Source organism: Garra rufa, chromosome 6 (genome assembly GCF_049309525.1).
Source record: "Garra rufa chromosome 6, GarRuf1.0, whole genome shotgun sequence".
Classification (NCBI taxonomy): domain Eukaryota; kingdom Metazoa; phylum Chordata; class Actinopteri; order Cypriniformes; family Cyprinidae; genus Garra; species Garra rufa.
The window spans coordinates 27,185,438-27,210,283 of record NC_133366.1 but is presented as its reverse complement, the minus strand read 5'-3'; the positions used below and the strand labels follow the sequence as shown (position 1 = coordinate 27,210,283).

The 24,846-nt window shown below is 36.8% G+C and overlaps 1 protein-coding gene across 1 annotated transcript; it reads right to left on the bottom strand.

The window, feature by feature from the left end:
• Positions 1-628: 628 nt before the first annotated feature.
• On the bottom strand, positions 629-21,997 carry LOC141336482 (UPF0524 protein C3orf70 homolog A). Its single transcript, XM_073842133.1, has 2 exons — positions 21,505-21,997; positions 629-5,167 (listed from the first exon to the last, which is right to left on the bottom strand). The coding sequence occupies exons 1-2, from the start codon at positions 21,677-21,679 to the stop codon at positions 4,530-4,532; spliced, it is 813 nt and encodes a 270-aa protein (XP_073698234.1). The 5' UTR covers positions 21,680-21,997; the 3' UTR covers positions 629-4,529.
• Positions 21,998-24,846: the final 2,849 nt, after the last annotated feature.

The window sequence follows — 24,846 nt, the reverse complement described above, 5'->3', positions numbered from 1 at the left end:
TAACATAATGTATCTCATAACGTTGTACTTCAGTTACATCTGATCACATGCAGATCAACATTCTTCAGCTTGGGCTAAACACAAAATGTTTGCTTGGTTGGAACAGCAGCTACGCTAATTATTTCTCTATTTGTTTCTGCCACAGGATTTCCATCCTGTGGTACCTAGGAATTACAAAAGATTAAGTCTGAATTCAGAAGAAGAGATGATGCCAACCCCCCAGAGGACCGCCGATGATGCCAGCCTTGAAACAACATACAGCACTACACAATTTTTCTACAAGTTTGATTGCAACACATAATCATTACTATTAGTGTTCGTCATCTGTTTGATTACACCATTACTGATTTTAACATTTATATCATATGTACATCGACTTAACATACAGTATTCACCACTAATAAGCTACTAAATATATTCTAGTAGCCTACATTTTGTACAGCTGCTTTGCAACGATTTGTATCGTGAAAAGCGCTATACAAATAAACTTGAATTGAATTGAATTGAATTGAATTAACAACTGAAAAGCCATACAAGAAAATATATTAACACTTATTCTTAACACTAAAGTTTGGAAGCAACCAAAATGCATGAGCATGATTCAGAATGAAGGACAGAAGCATTTCTTATTTTCCAAATTTCTTTATAAGAAAAAAAGAGGTGGATTAACAATAGTTGATAAAAGAAAAGAAGAATGGGGTATAATTTCATATTAGATAAACATTTGTGTATCTACAGTATATATTTGTAGCTACAGTATCAGTCCCTGATATGAAACTGCAGAGACCGGAATAGTCATATTCATTCATTCATTCAATAACAAGGAGAGAATCACACCTGCACCATCTACTGTATGGATCAAGGTCATTCCATGATTAGAGGAACTCCAAAATTAACATTTTTCTTCAGGCAGTGAAGTTACATTATGTGCTTATATATTACATAGGTTTGGCAAACAGCAAGCTAGTATAACATCTTTGAGCCAATACTTGAAATAAACAAAGTTGGATCATTAAAAGGGTTCACTTGGTTTTCATCCAGTCAGTACATCCTTGGCAGTCTCAGCTCGTAGTCCTCTAATTAGCAGATTTATTGTCATAACTTTCACTTTTTTTAGGTAAGTTGTAATCACTTAAAAAAGTAGAGCAAGACATTTATGTGTGAATTCCCTGTGCAAATTTGATATTTTATTCAGGACTGTATTCTTCTTTAGCAGTGATAGAAATGGTTTCATGTGCTTAAACCAAGGCAAAGAAGCATGTCTTGACATGCTGGTCCTGACATTTTTTTTTTGTTTGCATTTTGGGCTATAACTGTGCTTGGATATTTGGAGGGAGCATATTTGTGGTCCTAATATAATAAGATAAATTTGAATGCAACGATAACATGAGACCCAGAGATGCTATAGCAAGTCCGAATAGGCCAAATGTTCTTAAACCCTTAAAAAAATGAAATTGCTGCAGCCAGCGAGGATCTCAAAGATCTTGAAGTGACACTAAGGGGCCTTTCACACAAGATGCGTTCTTGCGTTAAATACAGCTAGACAGGGGAGATGGAAATGACCTGAAAGCTGGTTTATAGCATTCCTGTAGCTCAGGGATGCTACTAGCAATGTCAAGGTTATGGGTTTGTATACCTGATACAATAATCTTAAAATCTTTCAAAGAAGAAAGTCATACAGGTTTGTCATACAGAATTTTAATGTTTCGGTGATCTCTTAAAAATGCAGCTGTAAAAAACAACCAGCCTAATAAAAATACGTGCCTCTATATACATTTCTGCAACACCATAATTACATAACTTACTGCACGCTTCGCCACAGTTTCAAAGTGAAATGTTCAGAAAGTGGCGCTAAAACACATGTTCAATTTGTGACCGTGGCATGTTTATATTTTGTTGGTACAGGCACGTATTGTGTGTTTTTATTACACTGCTTGACGTATTTATTGCAGCTGTTCAAAATTGAGATATCTGTGGAGTGTCGCAAATAGTTAATGCTCTAAAGTGTTGAAAATATCCTCCATGCCAAATCCAACCCTAAACCTACCCGATAGTGTTAACTAGGGCTGCCCTCGACTACAGATTTCTTCTGGTCGACTAGTAGTCGGTTATTTTAAGCATTATTCCACTATTAGTCGCATGTTTATTAATAAACCATATAAATCATAATAATGATCATAGCCTAATAAGCGCTTAAGCGCATGCAAAAGGAAAAACAGCAAGGAGGCTGCATTAATGTTTTTTTAATTGATAAACTAGCATTTTCTTTGTTTTCGGCTTAAGAGATGAAGTTGGTGACATTGAATGATGCGTCATCTCTGCAGTAATGGATGCACCTTGTATGCATGTTTCATACAGATTACATAATCTGAAAATATTTGTTTTTCATTTGAATTGGTTCATTTAAAAGTAGAAATTTCATTCTCAATATTTTTTCATGTCTGTAGGGCAAGTATACACAGAGTTTCAAAGTTTCGCACTCAAGTTTAGAGACTGAGACGGCAGAAAACGCATCCTGTTTGCTTTAATTATTATACAAAAGTGCAATGTTTTGTTATTCTGAGGGCACAGAAATGAGGCTTTACAGATTTGAAAGGTGTATTAGGTGTAAATTTTTCTAGGTTAACATCAGATTGAGCCGCCATGTAAAGTTGCACTTTACACCTTTCAGATGAAAAGCCAAATTTGAGGTTGATGAATGATTGGTGAGCATTTGGATGTTCTGCCCGATGTACTGTATTACCACATAGACCAGCCGTTAACTATCTGTCCATCACAGACTGCGTGACTTTTTTTTTCTGTGACTAATAAAATTTTGGTCGGCCAAGCCTCTTCTCTTTGACTAATGCTTAGTCAACTATTAGGGGGCAGCCCTTGTGTTAACAAATGCAAAGGTGATATAAAAACAGTTTTGTCGATGCAGCCGTGATATTTTAACTTCCTTATGCGGATTTGAGCTGTTTTGTCGAACTGTAGTTTCACAGGGTTCGTAGCGGAGCTCTTCATCGCTCAAGTGCAACGCCGTATTGCGTAAGCTACCGAGCAAATGTACTGAATTAGAAAACTGATGCATATAAAGCTGTTTATGTGATGACAACATTCAAAAGTATCAGTTTTCAAATCGCGCAGGATGTTAAATTGTTTGAACTCATTACATAATATTATTCAAGCAATTGTATAAAAATTAGGCTTTTTAAATCAAAACCCTGTACCTGTAAATCCGGGGTGGGGAACCTTGATCTTCAAGGGCTGGTGTCCCTGCAGAGTTTAGCTCCAAACCTAAAAAAAAAAATTACCAACCTGTATCCTGAAGACCTTGATTAGCTTGTTCAGGTGTCTTTGATTAGGGTTAGAGCTAAACTCTGCAGGGACACCGGCCCTCGAGGATCAAGGTTCCCCACCCCTGCTGTAAATCATACTTTGTGTGAAAATAAAAATATAAGTTGTCAAGAGTTTTACTGCCACTAGCGTTCATTTCAACTGGAAACTGCAGTGATTCGTACATATCGGTAAGTTTTTTCAGTTTGGCAGAAATGTGTATGGATGCACGTATTGGACACAAAAATGCATCTTGTGTGAACAGCCCCTAAGCAGTCCTCTGGCTTTGTCAATGATACGCCACATACTTCAAAGTGGTACAGGCTCTTGACAAAATGGGATTTTGAGGGGACGAGCTACACAATTTTATTCCTTATCACTCTCCTGCAGAATTGATCTTAAACCTACTTTTCCTATAACTGATTGTCAAAGGGTTGTTTTTCACTCCCAGAAGCCACAAACTTTGAGGACTATGCTGATGGGAGGAATGGTCCTCCCCACAGTCTGGTACCAGACAAGAAACGTCTGGTAATGTACTCTGGCTGTGCCTCTAGGGAATCTCTGCATGTAAGAGAGTTGGAAAAAAGGGGCATTCCCTCAAGCACGAGCCTCAATCTCTTTTCATCGCAAAGTTTCATTACTGTCCTCTGAGCTCATGCATGATTTAGCCAGTGTTCTGACTGATTCTGCTAACAGGACATTGAAAGACTCTCTCTCTCTCTCTCTCTCCCTCACTCTCTCTCCTTCTATCTTTGTAGCACTCTCCATCCTCCTAATACACACAGACCGCCTTAGTCTAGATCTCTCCATATTGCATCAGCCATCCCCTCTTCATTTTCTATGCATTGGACATAGCCTCATATTTTTGAGTTCGACTTTCCAACATCTGTTCATCCATGAAAAATTCTATCATGTATCGAGTCCCATTTGGTCAAAGTTCTCACGATATGTGTTTGTCAGCGCACTTACTTGCGTGTAACCTACATTAGCCTCACCATGCGTAAGGGACTATAGGGAAAATGAGAGCTGTAGTAAGTACAGGAGAGAAGTTGCCATGACTCATCTCTCGAGGGTTCATCAGGGACAACCTTGGATGGCAATGCCATAACAGGGAGCGTGTGCTTGCACTGGCTCATTGAACTCATGCACCTGCAGATAGGATAGTGTAGGGAAGTGTTTCCGAAACCAAGGAATTCTAACTGACAGGCACGTCAAACTGTAGTCTCAATCTTCTCAATGATCTCAACCATTGATTTGGATGGTGACAGTAAAGTGCAGTCATCCTGGTCCCAGAGGCTACCGGGACTGGAGTCCCCATCGGTACTCAGCTCATCATCCTCTTCATCCTCATCATCGTCATCCACACAGGAGTCCTCGTCGCATGATTCCATGTAGTGCAGACCCAATGCATTGATTCCAGAGTCTTCTGAGCTTGAGGGAGATGAGCAGTGGTCCATTTTAGGGCCTGAGATCTTCTCGTTTGGTTGGCTGTGCTTAACAGTTGGGCCCGCTTGCCGTGTGTGCTTGTTGGTACGTTGGGGTGCAGGTTGAGGTGCCGGCGTTTGGGGTTGGTGTGTGGGATTTGGTGTAGGTGGAGGCGGCCTTTGCACATAACACATTTTGCCGTTGATACGTTTGACCATGTAATCATCCACAAAGAGGTCAGAGATGACGCAGAACTTGGGAGACTCCGGGCAGGGTGGAGCCTGGAACTTGGGGGCTGTCCTGAGAAAGCGCTCAGCCAGGGAGATGGACAGGTTCATGGTGTGGGTGTGACCTGAGGGGGCGACTGGAACCGGCGTGCTGGGAAGTTGGCATACACTGGTCATGGGTTGGTACACGTATTTACCTGCAAAGAGAGAAATAGCAGATTAAACTTTTTGCCCTTCAATAACATGCATAATGTAATACGTATCGAATGACACTGACATCATCAGCTGAATTTGAGAGAACTTAGATGCCAAAAAGTGAGGTTGAAAAATAAGTATGTTCTAGCTGAAAATTTAAATTCAAATCCCATTGGACAGTTGACTAGAGAGTCTGGAGTTGCTATTGATTTGTCTGCTGTGCTTGTGATAGCTGTGATAGATGGTGTTATAAGTTGCTAGATACTTGCACTGTACAACACAGGTTACTAATCTGAAAGTGTTAGTCTTTCACAGAGGACAGAATTGATTCTTTCACAACCAGAAATCTCAGGCAGCATGGAGAGAATGTGGCATACTCTCAACTTTAGAGGTCATAGAGCAGATATGTTCTGTATACTGTATAAAGGAATGCTGTTAATTTTAATTAACAGTGAGGTAGAAATTACAGCTTCTAAAAGCAGGAAATAATAATTAAAGTTTAAAAATGTAAAAATTATTATTATTTATTTATTTATTTATTTTTTTACATCTTTATGAGATCTCCTTTATGATATCTTCATGACATTTTTTAATGTGAGTCATAAGGCTCAATTAAAATTGAGATGTATACATCATCTGAAAGCTGATAAATATGGTTTCCATTGTTTGTTAGAATAGGACAATATTTGGCCGAGATCTGGAATCTAAGGGTGCAAAAAAAAAATCAAAATATTGAGAAAATCGCCTTTAAAGTTGTCCAAATGAAGTTCTTAGCAATGCATATTACTAATCAAAAATTAAGTTTTGATATATTTAGGGTAGGAAATTTACAAAATATCTTCATGGCACATGATCTTTACTTTGATAATTTTGACCCATACAATGTGTTTTTTGGCTATTGCTACAAATATACCGATGTTACTTAAGACTGGTTATGTGGTCCAGGGTCACATTTGTGCTCCAATTTAAAAATATCAAAATAAATTTTGTTTCAGAAATCAAAAACATACTCATCACAGAACAGCAGTGTTATTTTAGCATAACTGAGTTACTATCATAGTTTTTATTAACTATTTTTTATTTTATATATTTATTTTTATACTGTTTTCCTTTTAGTTTGGGTTTTGGTAATTTCGCAATGTTTTCTTGTCATTTGTAGTGCTTTTGGAATGAATAGTTTGCATTTTAATTAATGTTTGATTAAATTAATAGATCCATACAACAAATACAGGCATTTTTTAATTTACCCACAATTCACAGACTATCTGAAAAGGGATTTAAGGTACACTGCCGTTCAAAAGTTCGGGATCACTAAGACTTGTAATGTTTTTAAAGAAGTCTTTTATGCTCATCAAGGCTGTATCTATTTGATCAAAAATTGATAAAAACATTTAATATTGTGAAATGTTATTACATTATAAAAAAGGTTTCTATTTTAATACACTTTTTAAAATATAATTTATTTTTGAATTGTCATCAGCCATTTCTCCTGTCTTGAGTGTCACATGATCCTTTAGAAATCATTCTAATATGCTGATTTATTAGTAGAATTACAGTATCTATGTTTGCAAAAGTTGTGCTGTCAAATATTTTTTGGAACCTGTGATTCATTGATGAATAAAAAGTTAAAAAGAACAGCATTTATTTAAAAAAAAAAAAATGAAATGAAAATGAAAAAAGAAAGAATATTATTATTATTTATCAAAGAATCCTGAAAAAATATCACAGGTTCCAACTAAATATTAAGCAGCACTGTTCCCAGCACTGATAATAAATCAGCATATTAAAATGATTTCTGAAGGATAATGTAACACTAAAGACTGGAGTAATATTGCTGAAAATTCAGCTTTGATCACAGAAATAAATTAGATTTTACTGTATATTGAAATAGAAAAATGTTATTTTACATCATAATAATATTTCACAATATTAATTACAATATTAATTTTGATCAAATAAATGCAGCCTTGATGAGCATTAGAAACTTTAAAAAAAACATCAAAAACTGTACTGATCCCAAACTTTTGAACAGCAGTGCATTCAATTATGAGAGCAAGCACATACACACAACATCAATTTTTTTTCCTTTCTCATTTGATTCCATAGTTTTTGGAACATTTTTTGTAGGGTCAACATAAACAGTCTCTTTGTAAAAAAAGGTTCACAGTTGTATCTCATCTAAAAGCAATTCCACTGCATTTCCCCCACATAGTGAATAGAGTTTGAGTGTGATGGCTAGTATCTCAAAGGCAGAATTCCCTACAGAGATAGAATGGATTCTTTGCTCTGGAAAATTCTGAGGCCCAGCTGGCTGTGAGGCTGGAGAAAGAAGCATTTCCATCTAATCTGAATCTCTACTCATTTAGAGATGACAAAAAGGCAATCTGATATCACAGATATCTCGTCCGAAACAGCTTTTTCTGTAGCATAACACATTTTATCTGCTCTCTATTTCCATCTTGTACATCCCAACCCCTAAACAAGGGGAAAACACCTCGAATTTCCAACAGCGCTGATAAATGCCATTCAACTGTGGCAGTTACTGGCATACAATTCTGAAAGAACCTTCATTACCGACATCACTTGCCATTTCTGCTTCTCCAAACAGACAAACATCTCTTTCTGACTTTCTGTTTTTCTTTTATCACACACAACTTGTAATGTGATTGGAAGGCATACAAACACAATTTCTCATTACATTTGGCTATGCAACTTCTTTCAAGTCTCTCAATCCTAGCTCTGGCGGCTTACAGTATATGGAGTATATGGCATTTTTAAATCATGCGAACAAAACCGAGAGGGGTTGTATGGTGTATACAATAAAGAGTTTGCTGTGGAAGGCAAGGCAGTCTGACACATGGTTTAGTCGTGCTTTAGACAACCTGAGTCTGAGTCCTGACTCGTGGTTCTTTCTGATCCTTTTCCTCTCTCTTTCTCTCCTACATCACATTCTGTCAAGCCTACTGTCCTATAAGATAAAGGTAAAAATCTCAAAAATGCATTTAAAGGGACATAGGACAGAGAGATGACTTGAATGAATATGAATTATAAGAATTATAAGAACAGCATGACACAAAATACATTCTAAGCATATGGCATAAGGGATTGGCTACCTACTATATGCCCAGATTTGTCATGTTATGCCGAGTTCAGACTGCACGATTTTCAAAGCAATCGCGTCACAGATGTTTTCACACTGCATGACTATCTGGGGTAGCATTCCGTCGCTGCTGTGTTCACACTGCATGATGGATCGGCGACAGGGGGTTTCACACTGCATGACTTTACAATAGGAAGAATCGCCGACAACTTTGTCCCGGTCCGCAAACTACGTCTCACAACCAAACACACGCGAGAAATGACATGGAAACAACGCGAGGTCAGGCATGCAAGTTCTCACGTGAGACTGGTATTATTATAAAAAAATGGTAGCCCGCAAGAAGCTTGTCATACAAATTGCATGTGCACTCATTTGCAGCGAAAAGAAAAAAAGCCGAAACTATTCTTGTTGATATTGTGGTCTATACCTTCGTAACTCCTCCCCTAACTTCCCACTGGCCTGGATGTTGCTGTCTCATTGGCTGAAGGTAATCGCCGATGTGATTTTCAGTCAGATCACCTTTCACACGCCATGATTTTGAATCGCCGACAGGTCCAGATATTTAGCATGCCAAATATCTCACGGGTGTCGGCGACACGTCGGCGATTCTCTCAGATCGCGTCTTTGATAGTTCACACTGTGTGATTGTCACTCACGTGAACGAGCACCGATTTGCCTGTGATTTCGGGCATTTGTCGGCGATTTCTCAAAACCTGTCGGCGAGTCAAAATCGGGGCTAAAATCATGCAGTCTGAACTAGGCTTTAGCTGTGGTAGAATGAATGTTAATCTGCTTTTGATGGAAAAAGAAGACAGAGCAGGCTTACTTAACTGATATTTCAATGAGAAAAGGCTTGCTCCAGTTAACCAGTCATAAAAACAAAAGCCAAAACTTCTAATCCCACCATTCAGTACAGTCATTGATCATTTTTGCGAGTGTAACAATTTTTGCGACAAAATTGTGCTTTCACTTTTTCTACTGCCAAGCTGAAGAATTTGAAAGAAGGATAAATGTATCTACATAACAATTGGCTCCACATCACTGTGGATCTAAAATAACAAGTGTTTGCAGTCACTATGAAACGTGAAATGTGCAATGATAGATGCCTTGAGGCCTATATAGAAACTCTTAGCCGTGACGAAAAAACTATCGCTCGTAATAATCACATCAACATCCTGTCGAGAACAAGTATTCTTCTGCCACTGTAATTGTATCTGTCATGTCTGTCTTTTTAGATTAAGCTTGCAAAAAGGAAAGACTTTCTTAGGAAGAAGGGAGCAAAAAAAAAGCATTTCTACTGCCCTTAAAAAGTGTGATTTGCATATCTGTCACCATCCTTCAGACTGAATATATGTTGTTTGGTCTGATGTAGATGTGTGGAATGCTAATTAACAGAAGAGACTCAAACAAAACCTAATTAGTGTTTAATAAATAGAAAAGTAATTGTGTCGTTGACCTTTATGTTTCCATGAGTTCCCATGCGGAAATGTAATTTATGACATTTATTGCTATATACTTTATGTGACCTACTATATAAGGCCATATATAATTTTCACATACTGTACATACATTCTGTGGGTAGATACACGTTTATAACACCAGTTAAACTAGTAAAATATGTACATATGGTAATAATATCTATATGATGATTTTTAATATGGTATTATATGTAAAAATAACATGTCAACGATATATATTTTATGTAATCAACTTTTTTCAACCACCATGTAATAAATGTCTATCTTTTATATTTACTTATAATATAATATAATATCAACATGTATTGACAGGTTTAGGATGGATATACATGCATATTTGTATGGGTTAAATACAAAACCAGTCAAGTTTTTAAACAGTTAGATTTTTTTATGTTTTTAAGACGCTCACCAAGCCTGCATTTATTTGATTTAAAGTACAAAAACAGTAAAATTGTGAAATATTTTTAGTATTTAAAATAACTTTTCTAGTTGAATATATTTTAAAATGTAATTTATTCCTGTGATCGAAGCTAAATTTTCAGCATCATTACTCCAAACTTTGGTGTCACATGATCCTTCAGAAATCTTTCTAAATATGCTGCTGTTCAAAAAACATTTTTATTATTATTATTATCATTATTTAAAACTGTTAAGTAATTTTTTTCAGGATTCTTTGATGAATAGAAAAATCCATCGATCAGCGTTTAACTGAAATAAAAAGCTTCTATACACAAGATAGGAGTCAGGATTATAGAAATGAATACTTTTATTTAGCAAGGATGCTTTGTGATGATAAAGACATTTATAATGTCACAAGATTTATATTTCAGATAAACGCTGTTCTTTTGAACTTTCTATTCATCAAAGAAACCTGGAAAAATTCTACTCAGCTGTTTTCAACATAATAATAATAGTAAATGTTTTTTTTAAGAGGCAAATCAGAATATTAGAAAGATTAGAATGATTTCTTAAGGATCATGTGACTGGAGTAATGATGCTAAAAATTCAGCATTGAAATCATAGGAATTAATTAGGCCTATGTTTAAAAATATAGTAAAAATATTTCAAAATTGTACTGTTTTTGCTGTACTTTGGATCAAATAAATGAAGGCTTTGTGAGCAGAAATAACTTCTTTAAAAAACATAAAAAATCTTGCTGTTCAAAAACTTTTGACTAGTGTATAATTTTCACATTCTCTGGGTAGATATACATTCATAACATTAATAAACTCTTCATATTAAAACATGTACATACTGTATGTTAATCATATCTATATGATGATTTTTATATGCCATTAGGTAGCAGTAACATATGTCAATAATATATATTTTATGTATATGCAACTTTATTAAAACACCATAATCTGTATGTTTATGTAACATGTATTGGCAGGTTTAGGATAGATATACTTATAGATATACATATTTGTCCAAAAATGTATTACACATACATAAACATGCATATTTGTATGGGCTAGATATATATGTTAATATATGAAATACATGTTAATGTATTCATATATTATTCTAATTTCTAATAGCTTTATCTTACTTCATATGACAATATATGACATATTATCATAAAAGATGAATAAAAATATATTTAAATGTATTACATTTGCGTATGGGTTAATTATTTATCATTTATTAACTTTAATAAAGCACACAGCAAAATTGTGCAAATGTTTACAGTTTAATGAATACAGAAATGTGTTATTTCTTGTGATTTACAGCATTATAAGGCTAAATTATTTTTAGCAATTTCTGTTGAAAAGATGCTTACTGTAAATAATGTGGCATGCGAACCGTTTGACTCAACAGGTCATAACAGGACCCCTGTGAGTTTTCATAAGAAAATCTTTTGCGGCAGACTATCCCGCTAAATCAGCTCAGTAATTGGGTCGTTCTACATTCTATGACAGATAATAATGTACCACTAAAGCCTGATTCAGCCATATAATAGAGTATATTATAGGCCCATTACAAATCATCGACTATGTGTCCATGGACAGGTCTGGAGGGGAGCCTTGAATACTTACTTATCCACACACACACCATTTACACCAAAACAGAAGCTTCAGCACTGCTGTATCCAGTCTGTTCTATCCATCCTCATGTTTCATTTACACTTGATGAAATGATGAAAGCAAATGAAACTGGAAACCGCTTTTAGACATATGGGGCATATAAATAAGTGGGATTTGAGTGATCAAGCAAGTATTGCAGTGAGTTTTATCAGTGGAGAATCACTAAAGGTCCATTTGAGGACATTTAAAACCTCTGCTGACTGGGTACCACAGAATGTGTGTGTGTTTACAGATAAGACCTAATCCTGTGATTGTTGGTCTTATTTTTAGGCTATAAGTTCTCGTGCTCAGACAAATATTGTGCAAACAAAGCCTGATGTACAATCAGGGTTTACAGGCGGATGTGAGCAGGACTTTCCGTATCCTGTTTTACACACATGCAATCCAAGCTGTCAGAAATGAGAGCTTGAGGCTTGAAACTTGAATTGAAGCACAATTTTGAATAATTATGACTTGACATTTACAATACTTTAGATTTCATATTGTCTTAATCACAATTACTTGTGACTATAGCCTGGCTTTAAATGGAATTATATAATGCAAGCCAGTGACTTGAGTGTTCTTGAGAATTTGACTTTTTTCTGTCTACAATATTTCATTTATATTTTGATTTTGAGTTATTTATTTTTTTGTATTTTTTCACAAAGGAAACATCAATAATTTTGAATTTGAAGATCAGGGTAAATTTAACTTATACTCTGAAGGACAGTGCTAAATGAAAAAAATATGATATTTAGGCAAAATAAGTCAAATGTACACATCTCCATTCTGTTCAAAAGTTTTCATCCCCGGCTCTTAATACATAGTTTTTCCTTCTGGAGCATCAGTGAGCGTTTGAACCTTTTGAATAGTTGCATATGAGTCTCTCAGTTGCCCTCAGTGTGAGAAGATTGATCTCAAAATCATACAGTCATTGTTGGAAAGGGTTCAAATACACAAAAATGCTGGAAAACCAAGAAATTTGTGGGACCCAAAGGATTTTTCAGAAGAACAGCAGGCAGTTTAACTGTTCAGGACTAACAAGGGGACTCATGAACAACTTTCACTAAACAAACAAAAAAAAAAAACACAGCTGTGGATCATTCAGGTAAAAACACATTATTAATAATCCAGGGGATGTAAAGTTTTAAATGGGGTCATTTTTATGAAAATAAACTATTTTTTTCTCTTGTGGACTATATGTAAACATATCTTACTAAATAAACTATAAGATGCATTTTGTATGATCCCTCTTATTTTGGTAAAATAATTAACATTTTACAGATTCTGAAAGGGGGGTGTAAACTTTTGACCTCAACTGTACATGCTCAATGTATAGTGCAAAATAATTACTTACAATTACAATTTTTTTCTTTTCTTTCCCATTTAATGAAAGTCATTGGGGTCCAATTTTGCTTGAACTTCAACACTATTTAAAACAGTAAGTTCTGAGTAATGATTGTTTTGAATGATTTTCTGAGGTACACAAAAATAGTATTATTGAAAAATCATTGCACAGCTTTTTTACATACAACGGCTGTTCATAGTGAAAAAATTATATAATGCAAACCAGCAACTTTTGCAACTTCATAGTGACCTCAAAATACAACATATGGAATTGGAATGACATAATGGTTATTTAAAAAGTCAGATGTCAAATCACATGTATAAATCTTTTCACTGTAAGAGCTCTAATTTCTCTCTGCAGAGTACACACTGCACATAAATGGTGAGTGGCTGCCAGAAGTCTGGAGGACCCTGTGGAAAAAAACAGCATATGCTGATTAGGGATGTTTTGAAGCATTGTAGCTGGTTTGAGCTGGTTTAAGCTGGTCCCGAGCTGGTCCTGAGCAGGTGCTAATTGCGATAACCAGCTCAGGACCAGCTTAAATGAACTCATGACCAACTAAGCACCAGCTTAAACCAGCTCAAACCAGCTATCATGCTTCAAAACATAACCAACATTTGGGGAATTCATTAAAAAATATATAGCTCCCTATATTTAAAGGATTTGCCTTATATAACTTGATATTTGCATCTGTTTTGTTGCACCCTTAAAATAGACTCTCAAGATCCTTGAAACCAGTGGTGAGGGTGGCTGCCACTCAGACTGTGTGAGATTCACGCCTTGATAAAACGTTGAGAGAGAACCCTGATTAGAAAGTGAAGTCACAGATGAGAGGAGCTGAGTTCTACACTCCTACAATCTCTCTGTCCTGCTCGTCTGTAATTACACATCGGACTGGTCTCAGAGAAGTGTGAAGGTGGGCTTGGATGAAGACGGATGATGAAGGCCATGAAAACCCCTTAGTGTGAATCATTCATCAGGATTAGACAGGCGATGCCATGTTCACGCTTAGGTCCCGGTTCATCTCAGGTAGAACATTCACTCTCGGTCCGTCTGACTCCCTCTCTCTCAGTTTCTGTGTATGTGTGTCTGATAGAATAGGTTTACTTGCCAGTCCAGACTGGCTTCAAGAACAGACTGAGCATCATCTCACGCTGTGCTTATATGATGCCTCACTGAGCACCAATTACACTTTCTTACAGTTTTAGAGTGCTGTTTACTGAGGAGAACAATCTATCCATCTGGTTGATATTTTTTATGAATAATTCAAGCAAGATGATATTTGTTTAGAATTTGTTAGACTCAGACTCCTGACCATCATCACAATTATTATTCTTGATTCTCTAAATCCCATTGGCTATCTCTGGTACAGGCTGTTGGCCCTGGGGCCCGTGGTCATCTTATACTGTACAGTATGTGCTTTGGTGCAGGAGGCCCTTGGTGATTAGCAAAAACTTTATAGGCTGAAGGCCCTGGAGCCCCATTTTATCAACTTGAATGTACCCATTGAGACCCTGGAAGCCTCCTCTGGTCAGCTAAAACTGTAAATGCTGAGGGGCTTGGTGCCCTTACTGGTAAGATTAAACTGTATGTACTGATGGACCTGGGGCCCCTACTGGTAATCCTATACTATATGTGCCAAGGGGCCTGGAGCCCTTTCTGGTCAGCCTAAACTATAAGCTAAAACTGTAAATGCTGAGGGGCTTGGTGCCCTTACTGGTAAGATTACACTGTATGTTCTGAGGGGCCTGGGACCCATAGTAATCAACTTACACTGGATGCTCTGATGACTGTGTGGCCCCTAATGATCACCTTCACTTTAAACACTGAGGGCCCTAAAGCACCAACTGGTCACCTTACACTGTATCAGATGTTAATGATCACTTTCACTGTAGCTCTGAGGGTCCTGCAAACTCTTCTGCTCAGCTTACACTGTATGTGCTGAGGTGCCTGGGGCCCCTACTAGTAAGACTACACTGTATGTGCTGTGATCCTGTTGCCCTTACTGGTAAGCTTAAACTATATGTGCTGAGGGGTCTGGTGCCCTAGTAATCAACTAATCAACAACTATGCTGAGCCCTGTCTGGTCAGCCTATACTGGAAGTGCTGATAGGTCTAGGGCCTGGGGCCCCAACTAGTAAGATACACTGTATCAGCTGAGGGACCTGGGGCCCTTAGTGATCACTTTCACTGTTACAGTAGCTCTGAGTGTACAGTACAGTACAGTAGCTCTCCAACACCTACTGGCCAGCTTACACTGTATGTGCTGAGGGGCCCGGGGCCCCTAGTAATCACCTTGCACTGTACAGTACATGTTGAGGGGCCACAGCCCCTTCTGGTCAGCCTAACTATAAGTGCTGAGGGGTCTGGGGCCCCTACTTGTAAGCTTACACTGTATGTTTTGGGGGGCCTGGGGCATATAGTAATCAACTTACACTGAGTGGCCCTTAGTGATCACTTTCACTGTTATAGTAGCTCTGAGTGTACAGTACAGCTCTCCAACACTGACTGATCAGCTTACACTGTATGTGCTGAGGGGCCTGGGGCCCCTAGTAATCAACTTGCACTGTATATGTTGAGGGGCCACAGTTCCTTCTGGTCAGCTAAAACTGGAAGTGCTGAGGGATCTGAGGCCCCGACTGGTAATGTACACAGTATGTAATGAGGATCCTGGAGCTCCTAGAGGTCCATAGTCATAAACCCCTTCTGGTAGGCTTACGCTGTATGTGCTGAAGGGAACCCTTGTAATCAACTTACATTGAAGGCTCTAATGGTTGTGTGTCCTCTAGTGACCCCTTTTCAATTTAAGCACTGAGGGCACTGAAGCACCTGCTGGTCACCTAACACTGTATCAGATGAGGGGCCTGGGGCCCTTAGTGATCACTTTCACTGTTAGCTCTGAGGGTTCTGCAGCCCCTTCTGGTCAGCTTACACTGTAATAATCAGCTCACGCTGTACACTGACACACACCCTAGAGATAATCTTACTCTGTTTGGGCTGCGTGATCAGCTTAAATTGATGTCAGTCTCCTGACAGTGAGCTCACCGACGCAGTCAAAATCCAGCACTGTCCATATGCGTGACACCTGAACCCATCCGTTGGAGAAGGATGACATATTATTACTGACACTAAACAAGGCTAACTCATAGTGCTGATGTGCTACGGCCTGCCCCATGGCCCACTGGGAAAAACTTAGCACTCTCACTTCCTTTTTCATCAGAGCTTGACAAGTACACAATAACATTACACCATCCAGAACACCAATACACTAGGGCCTCTGGACTGAAGCATATCATTATGTTTCTGTATTTTGGAGGGATGTCATTCATATTAGATCTCAGAGACATCTGGTGGCTGCAAAATAATAATTTTAACAATTGGAAATAAAATTCTAAGTACTAAAAATCTGCAGATTTAGTAAACTTTTAAAAGCATCCTCTGTTTTGAAGTCCCTGAATGGCATATCTTTCGTCTAACCTTTAGGGAGGTAAACAAGAACAACGCCTGCTGTGTTTACATGCACCCAAACAGCAAAGACAAATAAAAGACAAAAAAAGAGAAATACGAGAGTAGAAAACACCAGAATTCCCCAGGGTCTGCAAAGAACTGCTCTGAAAAGACTTATCTCAAAAGACATTGGCAATCTGTATTCAGCTATTCACTCCTGCAAGTATGTATAAATACATTTCTAATTGCCTCTGGGCTTTATACTGTACAGTGACTTCTTGTCTCTGTGTGAGGCTAACAGACATTGGTACAGTACCTTGGGAACAGTTTTTATTTTGCGTTTGTGTATCTAAAGCATTAAACATGTTTCTCCTGAACTTTGCTATTTTGTACATAACCATGTAATAAGTGGGAAATAGTATGGTCAGATGGGTTTATTGCCTAGGGTTTATTTTGGGAAAACGGTCTGCTACTTGACTCCATTCCTCATTTATACAATGCCCAAAACAAGCCTGACAGCATGCGAAGAATCAGTGTATCAATGCTTTCTCCTGGTGTCTCGCTCTGTCATCTAATTATCGTTAAACTGACCTAGTCAATGTTTTTTAGATGGGCACCTGACAGAGTTTCTCTGTAATGCTGGTATTATCTTTGCTGGGTCCTGAAAGAAGACACAACTCATGCAATTCAACTCACAAGTAGGGCAAATGTCAGTCAAGCTCCCAAGAGAAACCTTGTCGTTCCATTTTAAACAGCACTGGTTCTGCCTGAGAGCCTGTGCCGCATCGCACAAAGTATCAAATTAATATTTAGCATGTTTACATAATGTTCATAGTGTTGCAAACATAAACACCCTCCCCTAATGAGAAAAGATAATGGCTTAATTATTGTGACAACGGAACTTTACAGTTACAGTATGTTTTTGTGAGGGTGTGTTTGGGTAGACATAGCTTTGTTACTAATAATAATTAATTCCTGTAGTGGTCACACCCTACAGTACAGGATGTTGAATTGGAATCTGAATTAGAATGACAGCAATAAGATACAAAATATTTTTTTCTCTGTTTTCAGTTTTTTAGTCAATGGATGCATTTTTCTAGACATTACTCTAACCTACAAATTTAAACTTTCTTTCAAATTGTAATTTTGCATCCTGTTTGTACATCAATTCAAATTCAGGAAGTGAATTGGAATTTAACTGACATTTTAAATTTAATTTCAAATGATGGGTGAGTTTGATGTCGCACTTTGTCATTTTATATTGAGTGAGGTTAAAAGCTCAAAGCACTTGACCGCTATCATTTTTTTTTTTTTCTGAAAAGGAAAGGTTGAACTTTAAAAAATAAAGTCAAAGCCAAGACCTTAAAGCTAGGAATAAATTGTGCTGACCTTTTAAAGCTGAGATAAAAAAGCCCAACTTAGCAACAAGGCCAGACTAGCGCTTGACCTCTGACAGAGCTACGTGAACTTTCTGTCATATGCTGATTAGTTTCTTTTTCATCTTGTCAGTCAGAAAAATAGCTAAATTGTTGGATTTGCTAAAAAATCCAAAGTCACACATACCTGAAGGGAAGGAGGAGTTTATGAAGTTAAAGAAGAAGTTCACTTCCAAAGCATAAATTTACAGATAATTTACTCATCCCCTTTGTCATCCAATATGTTTATGTCTTCAGGAAAACATTTCAGGATTTCTTTCCATATAGTAGACTTCTATTTTCGATCAGTTATTTTCTTAAAAAATGTACAATTTATATACTTTTTAACCTCAAATGCTGTCTTGTCAAGCACTGTGTCAACTCAATGTATTCCGGTTCAAGACAGTTAGGGTAGGCCAAAATGCAGTTTAAATGGAGCTTCAAATGGCTCTAAATGAGCCCAGCCGAAGAAGAAGGGTCTAATCTAGCAAACCGATTGGTTATTTTCTAACAAATAATTGACAATTTATATACTTTTTAACCTCAAATGCTCTGTGATGTCAGTATCCAGCTAGACATGATGAGCATTTGAGGTTAAAAAGTATATATTGTAAAGTTTTTAAGAAAATAACTGATCGTTTTACTAGATAAGACCCTTCTTCCACAGCTGGGATCATTTAGAGCCCTTTGAAGCTGCATTTAAACTGCATTTTGGAAGTTCCAACTCAGGGGCACCATCAAAGTTCACTATATGGAAAGTAATCCTGAAATCTTTTCCTTAAAAAACATAATTTCTTTACGACTGAAGAAAGTAAGACATGAACATCTTGGATGACTAAAGGAGGGGAGAGTAAATTTACGAAATTTTTGTTATGGAAGTGAACTTCTCCTTTATGTTATGGGGGTTGTCTCAAACACACAGTTTAGCCAAGAATGGTTTTGCTTCACTCTGGATACTGACTTAACAGAGCCTTTTTTCATAATATGTCATAGTAATGCTGCTCTAATCTTAAACAGGAAACAAGACTTTAGAATCAGACAGTTGAAATATCAAAACCCACGAAAACCTATAGCGACCTAATTTTATTGTCACTTACCCAGAAGAATCTCCACTGAGTGTTTAAAAAGCACCCCAGATTTTTCACTCTCTTTCTTTTAGACATACACACACACATACACATTTGGAGATGATTACTTGACAGAGAGGTCTCAGGAATCTAAGGAATCTGCTCCCTCCTTCATAGTCACATGACATTTGTTAGCCTCACAATGACTGCCATTTTTATCAAGACACCCCTGACACCAGTAATGGCCTGATCCTATCGCTGCCTTATAAAGAAATCTTGGCGCTGATCTTTATTCGTCTGTTGACTTCCTCTATAATGCACATTCATTATGGACATGTTAGAGTAGGCTAATTCACTTCTGCTAGCAAGTTTCACTTCAGTTGTAAAGTCCCTAAGTGTCTGCTTTTGAGATACTGTAGTGGATCATTTTCAGAAATGCTGAATTTTTGTATTGCTGATGGCTTACTTTATTATATGTGACCCTGGATGACAAAACCAGTCATAAGGTTAAATTTGACAAAACTGAGATGTATACATCATATGAAAGATCAATAAATATTGATGTATGGTTTGTTAGGATAGGACAATATTTGGCTGAGATACATCTATTTGAAAATCTGAAATCTAAGGGTGCAAAAAATCTAAATACTGAGAAAATCACCTTTAAAGTTGTCCAAATTAAGTTATTAGCAATGCATATTACTAATCAAAAATTACATTTTGATAGGTTTACAGTAGGAATTTTACAAAAAATCTTCATGGAACATGATCTTTACTTAATTTCCTAATGATTTTTGACATAAAAGAAAAATCAATAATTTTGACCCATACAATGTATTTTTGGCTATTGCTACACCCCAGCGACTTAAGACTGGTTTTGTGGTCCAGGGTCACATATTGTTTCACGTGTGAAGTAAGAGTTGTAACAATAGTGATAATATAACCAGTGACAAATTCTCATAAAGAATTAGATGGCTTCAAGAATGTCTCAAAATCAATATATTATACTAATAAAATATTCATACACACATTAAACAATGTTAGACTCTGCACTGCTTATAAAAACAAAATGAGCAATAAATACCTGTAACTTGACATCTTATATCTTATATAAATCTTGTGTTTTAAACAATTTTAGGTTATATAATGATGGTTGGGTTATATAATGATAATGTATTCTTTGTTCTTAATTCTTTTTCATAGCTAAAAACTTTGGTTTGGTTTGTCAGGGACAGGTTTGTCATATTTTTGTCAAAGAATTCTGAATTTGACAGAAATGCATAATGTTAATGTTTATAATACATAATGCCTATACTGTAATCCACATTTAGCAGGTTAGAGTTAAGTTATGGGATAGTTTACATATAGAGACGATATAAACAATCAGCCAGCTGAAATGTTCTATATATTAGGACATCGCTTTATTATGAGTATAATGTTAAGACCTAGGTTTAAAAAAAAGGCAAGCATAGCTCCCTCCACCGGTGGTATAAGGTGCATCTGGTCACCGTTGTCTCTTGAAGTTTGTGTGTGTGTGTGTATGTGTGTGTGTGTGCGTGTGTGCGTGTGTGCGTGTGTGTGTGTGTGTGTGTGTATATATATATATATATATATATATATATATATAAGGCATAAGTAATTTAATCGATTTTTAAATATTACTTAGGCGAGCAAAAACGAGATGTACGTTTACAACTTAATTTCTAAGATGTCTATGCATCATTTATCAACTTGTTTAATATTTCATAAGTGACACAAACGCAAGATTCCCCATTCCTCTGAGAATATGTAAAATGCTATTACGGTCTAATACAAATTAGCCTACATATCTATCAGATTAAGGTCTTATTAATGTCTGATTAGCGAAATATATTGGCATATTTGTTGCATTTTGATTATTGTCATTTCAAAGTATAGTGACTTTACATTTAAGGTAGGCTGCGTTTCAAAACCAAATGTTTAAATTGCAGCATTACATATAAATGACTATTAGTGTACTAGTGTAAAATGTTGAAATTGTGGTTAAATAACTATAACAAAGCATTTAGAACATTTGGCAGTATAGAGCTATAAACTAAAAACTCTGACGTCAGCATTTGTGAACTCTGAAGGGAAATGGGAACAAAAGAATTTCCCTGAGTCTGAATGAAATCTTTGTTTTATTACAATCCAATGGTGCCCTTAAGTAAGCATTTTAGTAGGTTACGCTTTGTCTTTTACGCATAGATTTTACTAACTTTACACTGGCCACTGGTTAAGAGTTGAACTCTTAAGAGATAAACGCGCTGACCCATTAAACTCCTTTTTGTGGGTGGTAGTTTTAAGTCTTGAGGCATTTCGATACTGTTTATTCTGTGCAACTATTGTTATCCTTATCTATCCAAGTGTCATCGATTCTGGAGAAACAGTGTTACTTACAGTGGCACCAGCCCAGATGACAGCACCAGTGCAGCTTGAAACACTTCCCGTGGCTGTGCGTGGCGCAGATGGATAGTCCATCGCAGGGCAGAAAGTCCGGTCGCCCTGCGCAACTCCTCGCTAGAGCCTGAGCTTCATCTAACTTCTCACTCTTCTGTCCGCCCGAAGCGGCCATCGCGCACGGATCACGCCGACAAAGCCCTCATCAGCACCGAGCGCTTGGGGAAGACCAGATGCGCTCAGCGTCGGCTGTTTTTCAGTTCGACAAAAAAATGAACAAAAGTGGAGCTACGCCCAAGACTTCGCCTACCCAAGTCCCACTTCTAACCCTTATACAAAAACATCCAGTTTCCGCTCGATCTGCCTCTGAAAACCGTTACTTTTTCATAAAATAGCGCCGTGTCAAATGTGTCCGTATAAACAGCTTCAGATTGGCACGGAGACTGATCTTGATGCTTATTGTCGAAGACGGATTTTCCGTTTCGCTCTTGCGCCGTCGATCCCCGCCTCTTACTACTCTCTCTCGCTCTCGCTCTCACTCTCTCTCTCTTTCTCTCTCTCTCAGTTATGAATGCATGCGCGCATATCTTCACATTGACTGTATACGTTTGCCTAAGAATTATAGTTGTCTGTAAGAATAACTTATCGTAGAATTTTAGACTTCTGAGGAACTTGCAAAATGGAACCCATAATTTTCATGCAAGTCTCTAAACAATCAATGGTTCTTCTAATCGGCTAACTCTATCAAAATAAAAAATTCTGAGGAACGAGTTTCTTAAAGTAACGTACTGTAATGTGATATTTGAGGCAACATGAAAAGGGTTTTTGACCTTCACTGAAGTATGTTTTATTATGGTGAAGTATGATAAAATATGTCATCTGTGTTTTGTTCACCTACTGCTCCATGGATACTGTGCACTCAGGCAGACTACTCATTGTTTGATGTACTGCTATTGTTATGCTATGTTGAAAAGTTCACATAATCATGCCCAGAACAGAACTGGTGAGTCATATAAAGTAAATTTTTGTTAAAGGTCTCCATTTTCTTATTATCATCCAAATTTTGTTTCTTTAAAAATCTAGGGAGAATTGCAGAATGGTTTTAGACACTGGCTGTGGAGATGAAAATGTTTCAGCTTTCAAAGTTAACCTAAGAACAGTCATAGAGGGCATTCATCCTCAAAGTGTTCGGCTTTCAAAGCTATACTCTATTGTCAGCAGTTTTCTGGAGCGGCTCACCCAACGTTTTCCTCCTTCAAAGCCATTGTTGACAGCACAGTGATTGACTTCACATTAGACCACCTCAAGGAAAAAATGCCTGTCTTTTTTGAGTCTCTCAATGGGTTAGTTGGTGTGGAACAGCACGGTCAAGGCCACATTATAGCACTGATAAAACATGCACTCAGGTTGCTTGCAGGCAATCTTTTATCAAAGGATGAAAGTAAAAATTGGTATGAATGAAGAAATTCTGTTCATGCATGAACAGTACAAACCACACAGAATATCATCAAAAGAGAAATTGATTTTATTGCTTTTAAAAAAGCCCATGCCTTTAGCACAGGTACTTTACGTGATTTATGATAACTTGACATTTAGCTGTATCTGAACCAATATTCAGAAGTATTGAGTACCATGTCCTGAAAACAATAAATGCAAGAGTATTTGTTTGTTTATATGCATACATGAAAAGTATAAACTGGAACTAACTGACCTGAAAAACAGCTATTAGAAAAAAATGATTGAATCTTATTGGCTGATAAGAGTGCAATATTAGTGTGATATCAGAACACCAACAGCCATTTCACAGTTTGTAATCGTATCATTCCGCTTGCGGTACTTCTTACAGCGAGTGTCATGGCAGATGCCCAAATCCAGTATCATTTTATAAATATAACTGTTTTGTGTCAGAAACTGTACTTGTATATAGTTCATATATGCAGTTTGTTAATAAAGATAACATCTGCTTGAAAATTTGGATCAACGTTTTCGGACATGCAAGCTCCAGATCGTAAGCAGCCGTTCTGCGCTCATGAACCCACGCGAGAGCTCCTCATCTCGGCCAGACCTTTGAGAATTTACAGCTGGCTATGATGTCTCTGTAATGGTTACACATGCAATATAATTTGTTATGGGTAAATCTAATGATGTTTGGTTTTATTAATTTATTATTTGTTCCAAAGAAGATAGTTTTGGCAAAATCTCATATTTACGTAAATTCATTGTTGTATATCAGAGCGCTGCCTTTGTACTTATGACTGAATTTTCTAGCAACTTTTATGATTGCTGTTATTGTTGTTTATTAAATAGTATTATTCAATAAATACTATTTTATATAAATACTATTTTATATAAATAATAGTATTCAATAATAGTATTTATTTAATAATAGTATTGAGAGTGCGTTTGTGATGGTGATTTTAGTAACATTGTTCCGCCATAGATGGCGATAAGAGACTGTTTTTATGAGTCAGCAATAGAGACTTTTACTTTGAAATGTTAACGCTATAAACAGAAGTTAGTTCTAGTTTTAACAACATCTTACAATGCACTAAGCAGCAAAATCACATTAACAGATGAAAGGATATTAAAGTTTTGACAAAGATAACGCTTTCCTCAGCAGATATTCAAACTAATGTTTATTGTGAATACGAGACCGATCTGAAAAATTAATGCTGTATCAGATGCAGGAAATCACACTTGATCAGTCCATCTCTCTCTCATAATACTCTACATAATACAGTGAGCTTTTAATACAGTAATACAATAAGCTTTTACAGTTTTTTTCAGTCGCTAACAAGCGTTTGTCCAATCAGTTGTCACATTTTCAAAACTCTAAACACAATTAACACAGCATCGGTCTTTTATGGCCATACCATTCACAAATTTCATGTCGTTTTCACCCAATATGCAGTCAGTGAACACATTTCCACAATGCTTACATTTTCTTAACAGACAAGCTATACCTCCCAACAAAATTATGGATGGTTTTTGTAGTATTTACGAATGTTAGCACACAACATCCCACAATAGCAAATACATTATTCCAAACCTTAGATACAGTATAAAAACCTCTGCTTCTGCAATGAAATCAGTTCAAAAACAATATCAATATCAAAAATATATCTCAGCTGATAATAAACAAACAATTGAATAATTGACACACAGCTGATTTATGTTGGGTAAATTGGGCCAACCACAGCTGATTCCAGTCTGGCTTAGACTCAGAGGCAGTGGTTATTTTTTTCTATTACATTTACACTTATACAGTAAAAGGAGGAATTTTAGGAGTGATGTTTTGGAAACAGGGTTGGGGTCAATTCAGGAATGAACTCCATTTCAAAG

Coding starts and splice junctions, on each gene's coding strand:
- LOC141336482 (XM_073842133.1), bottom strand. CDS start 21,679: ATGGCCGCTTCGGGCGGACAGAAGAGTGAGAAGTTAGATGAAGCTCAG. Junction 5,168..21,504: donor TCATCTGGGCTGGTGCCACT/GTAAGTAACACT, acceptor CTCTCTTTGCAG/GTAAATACGTGTACCAACCC.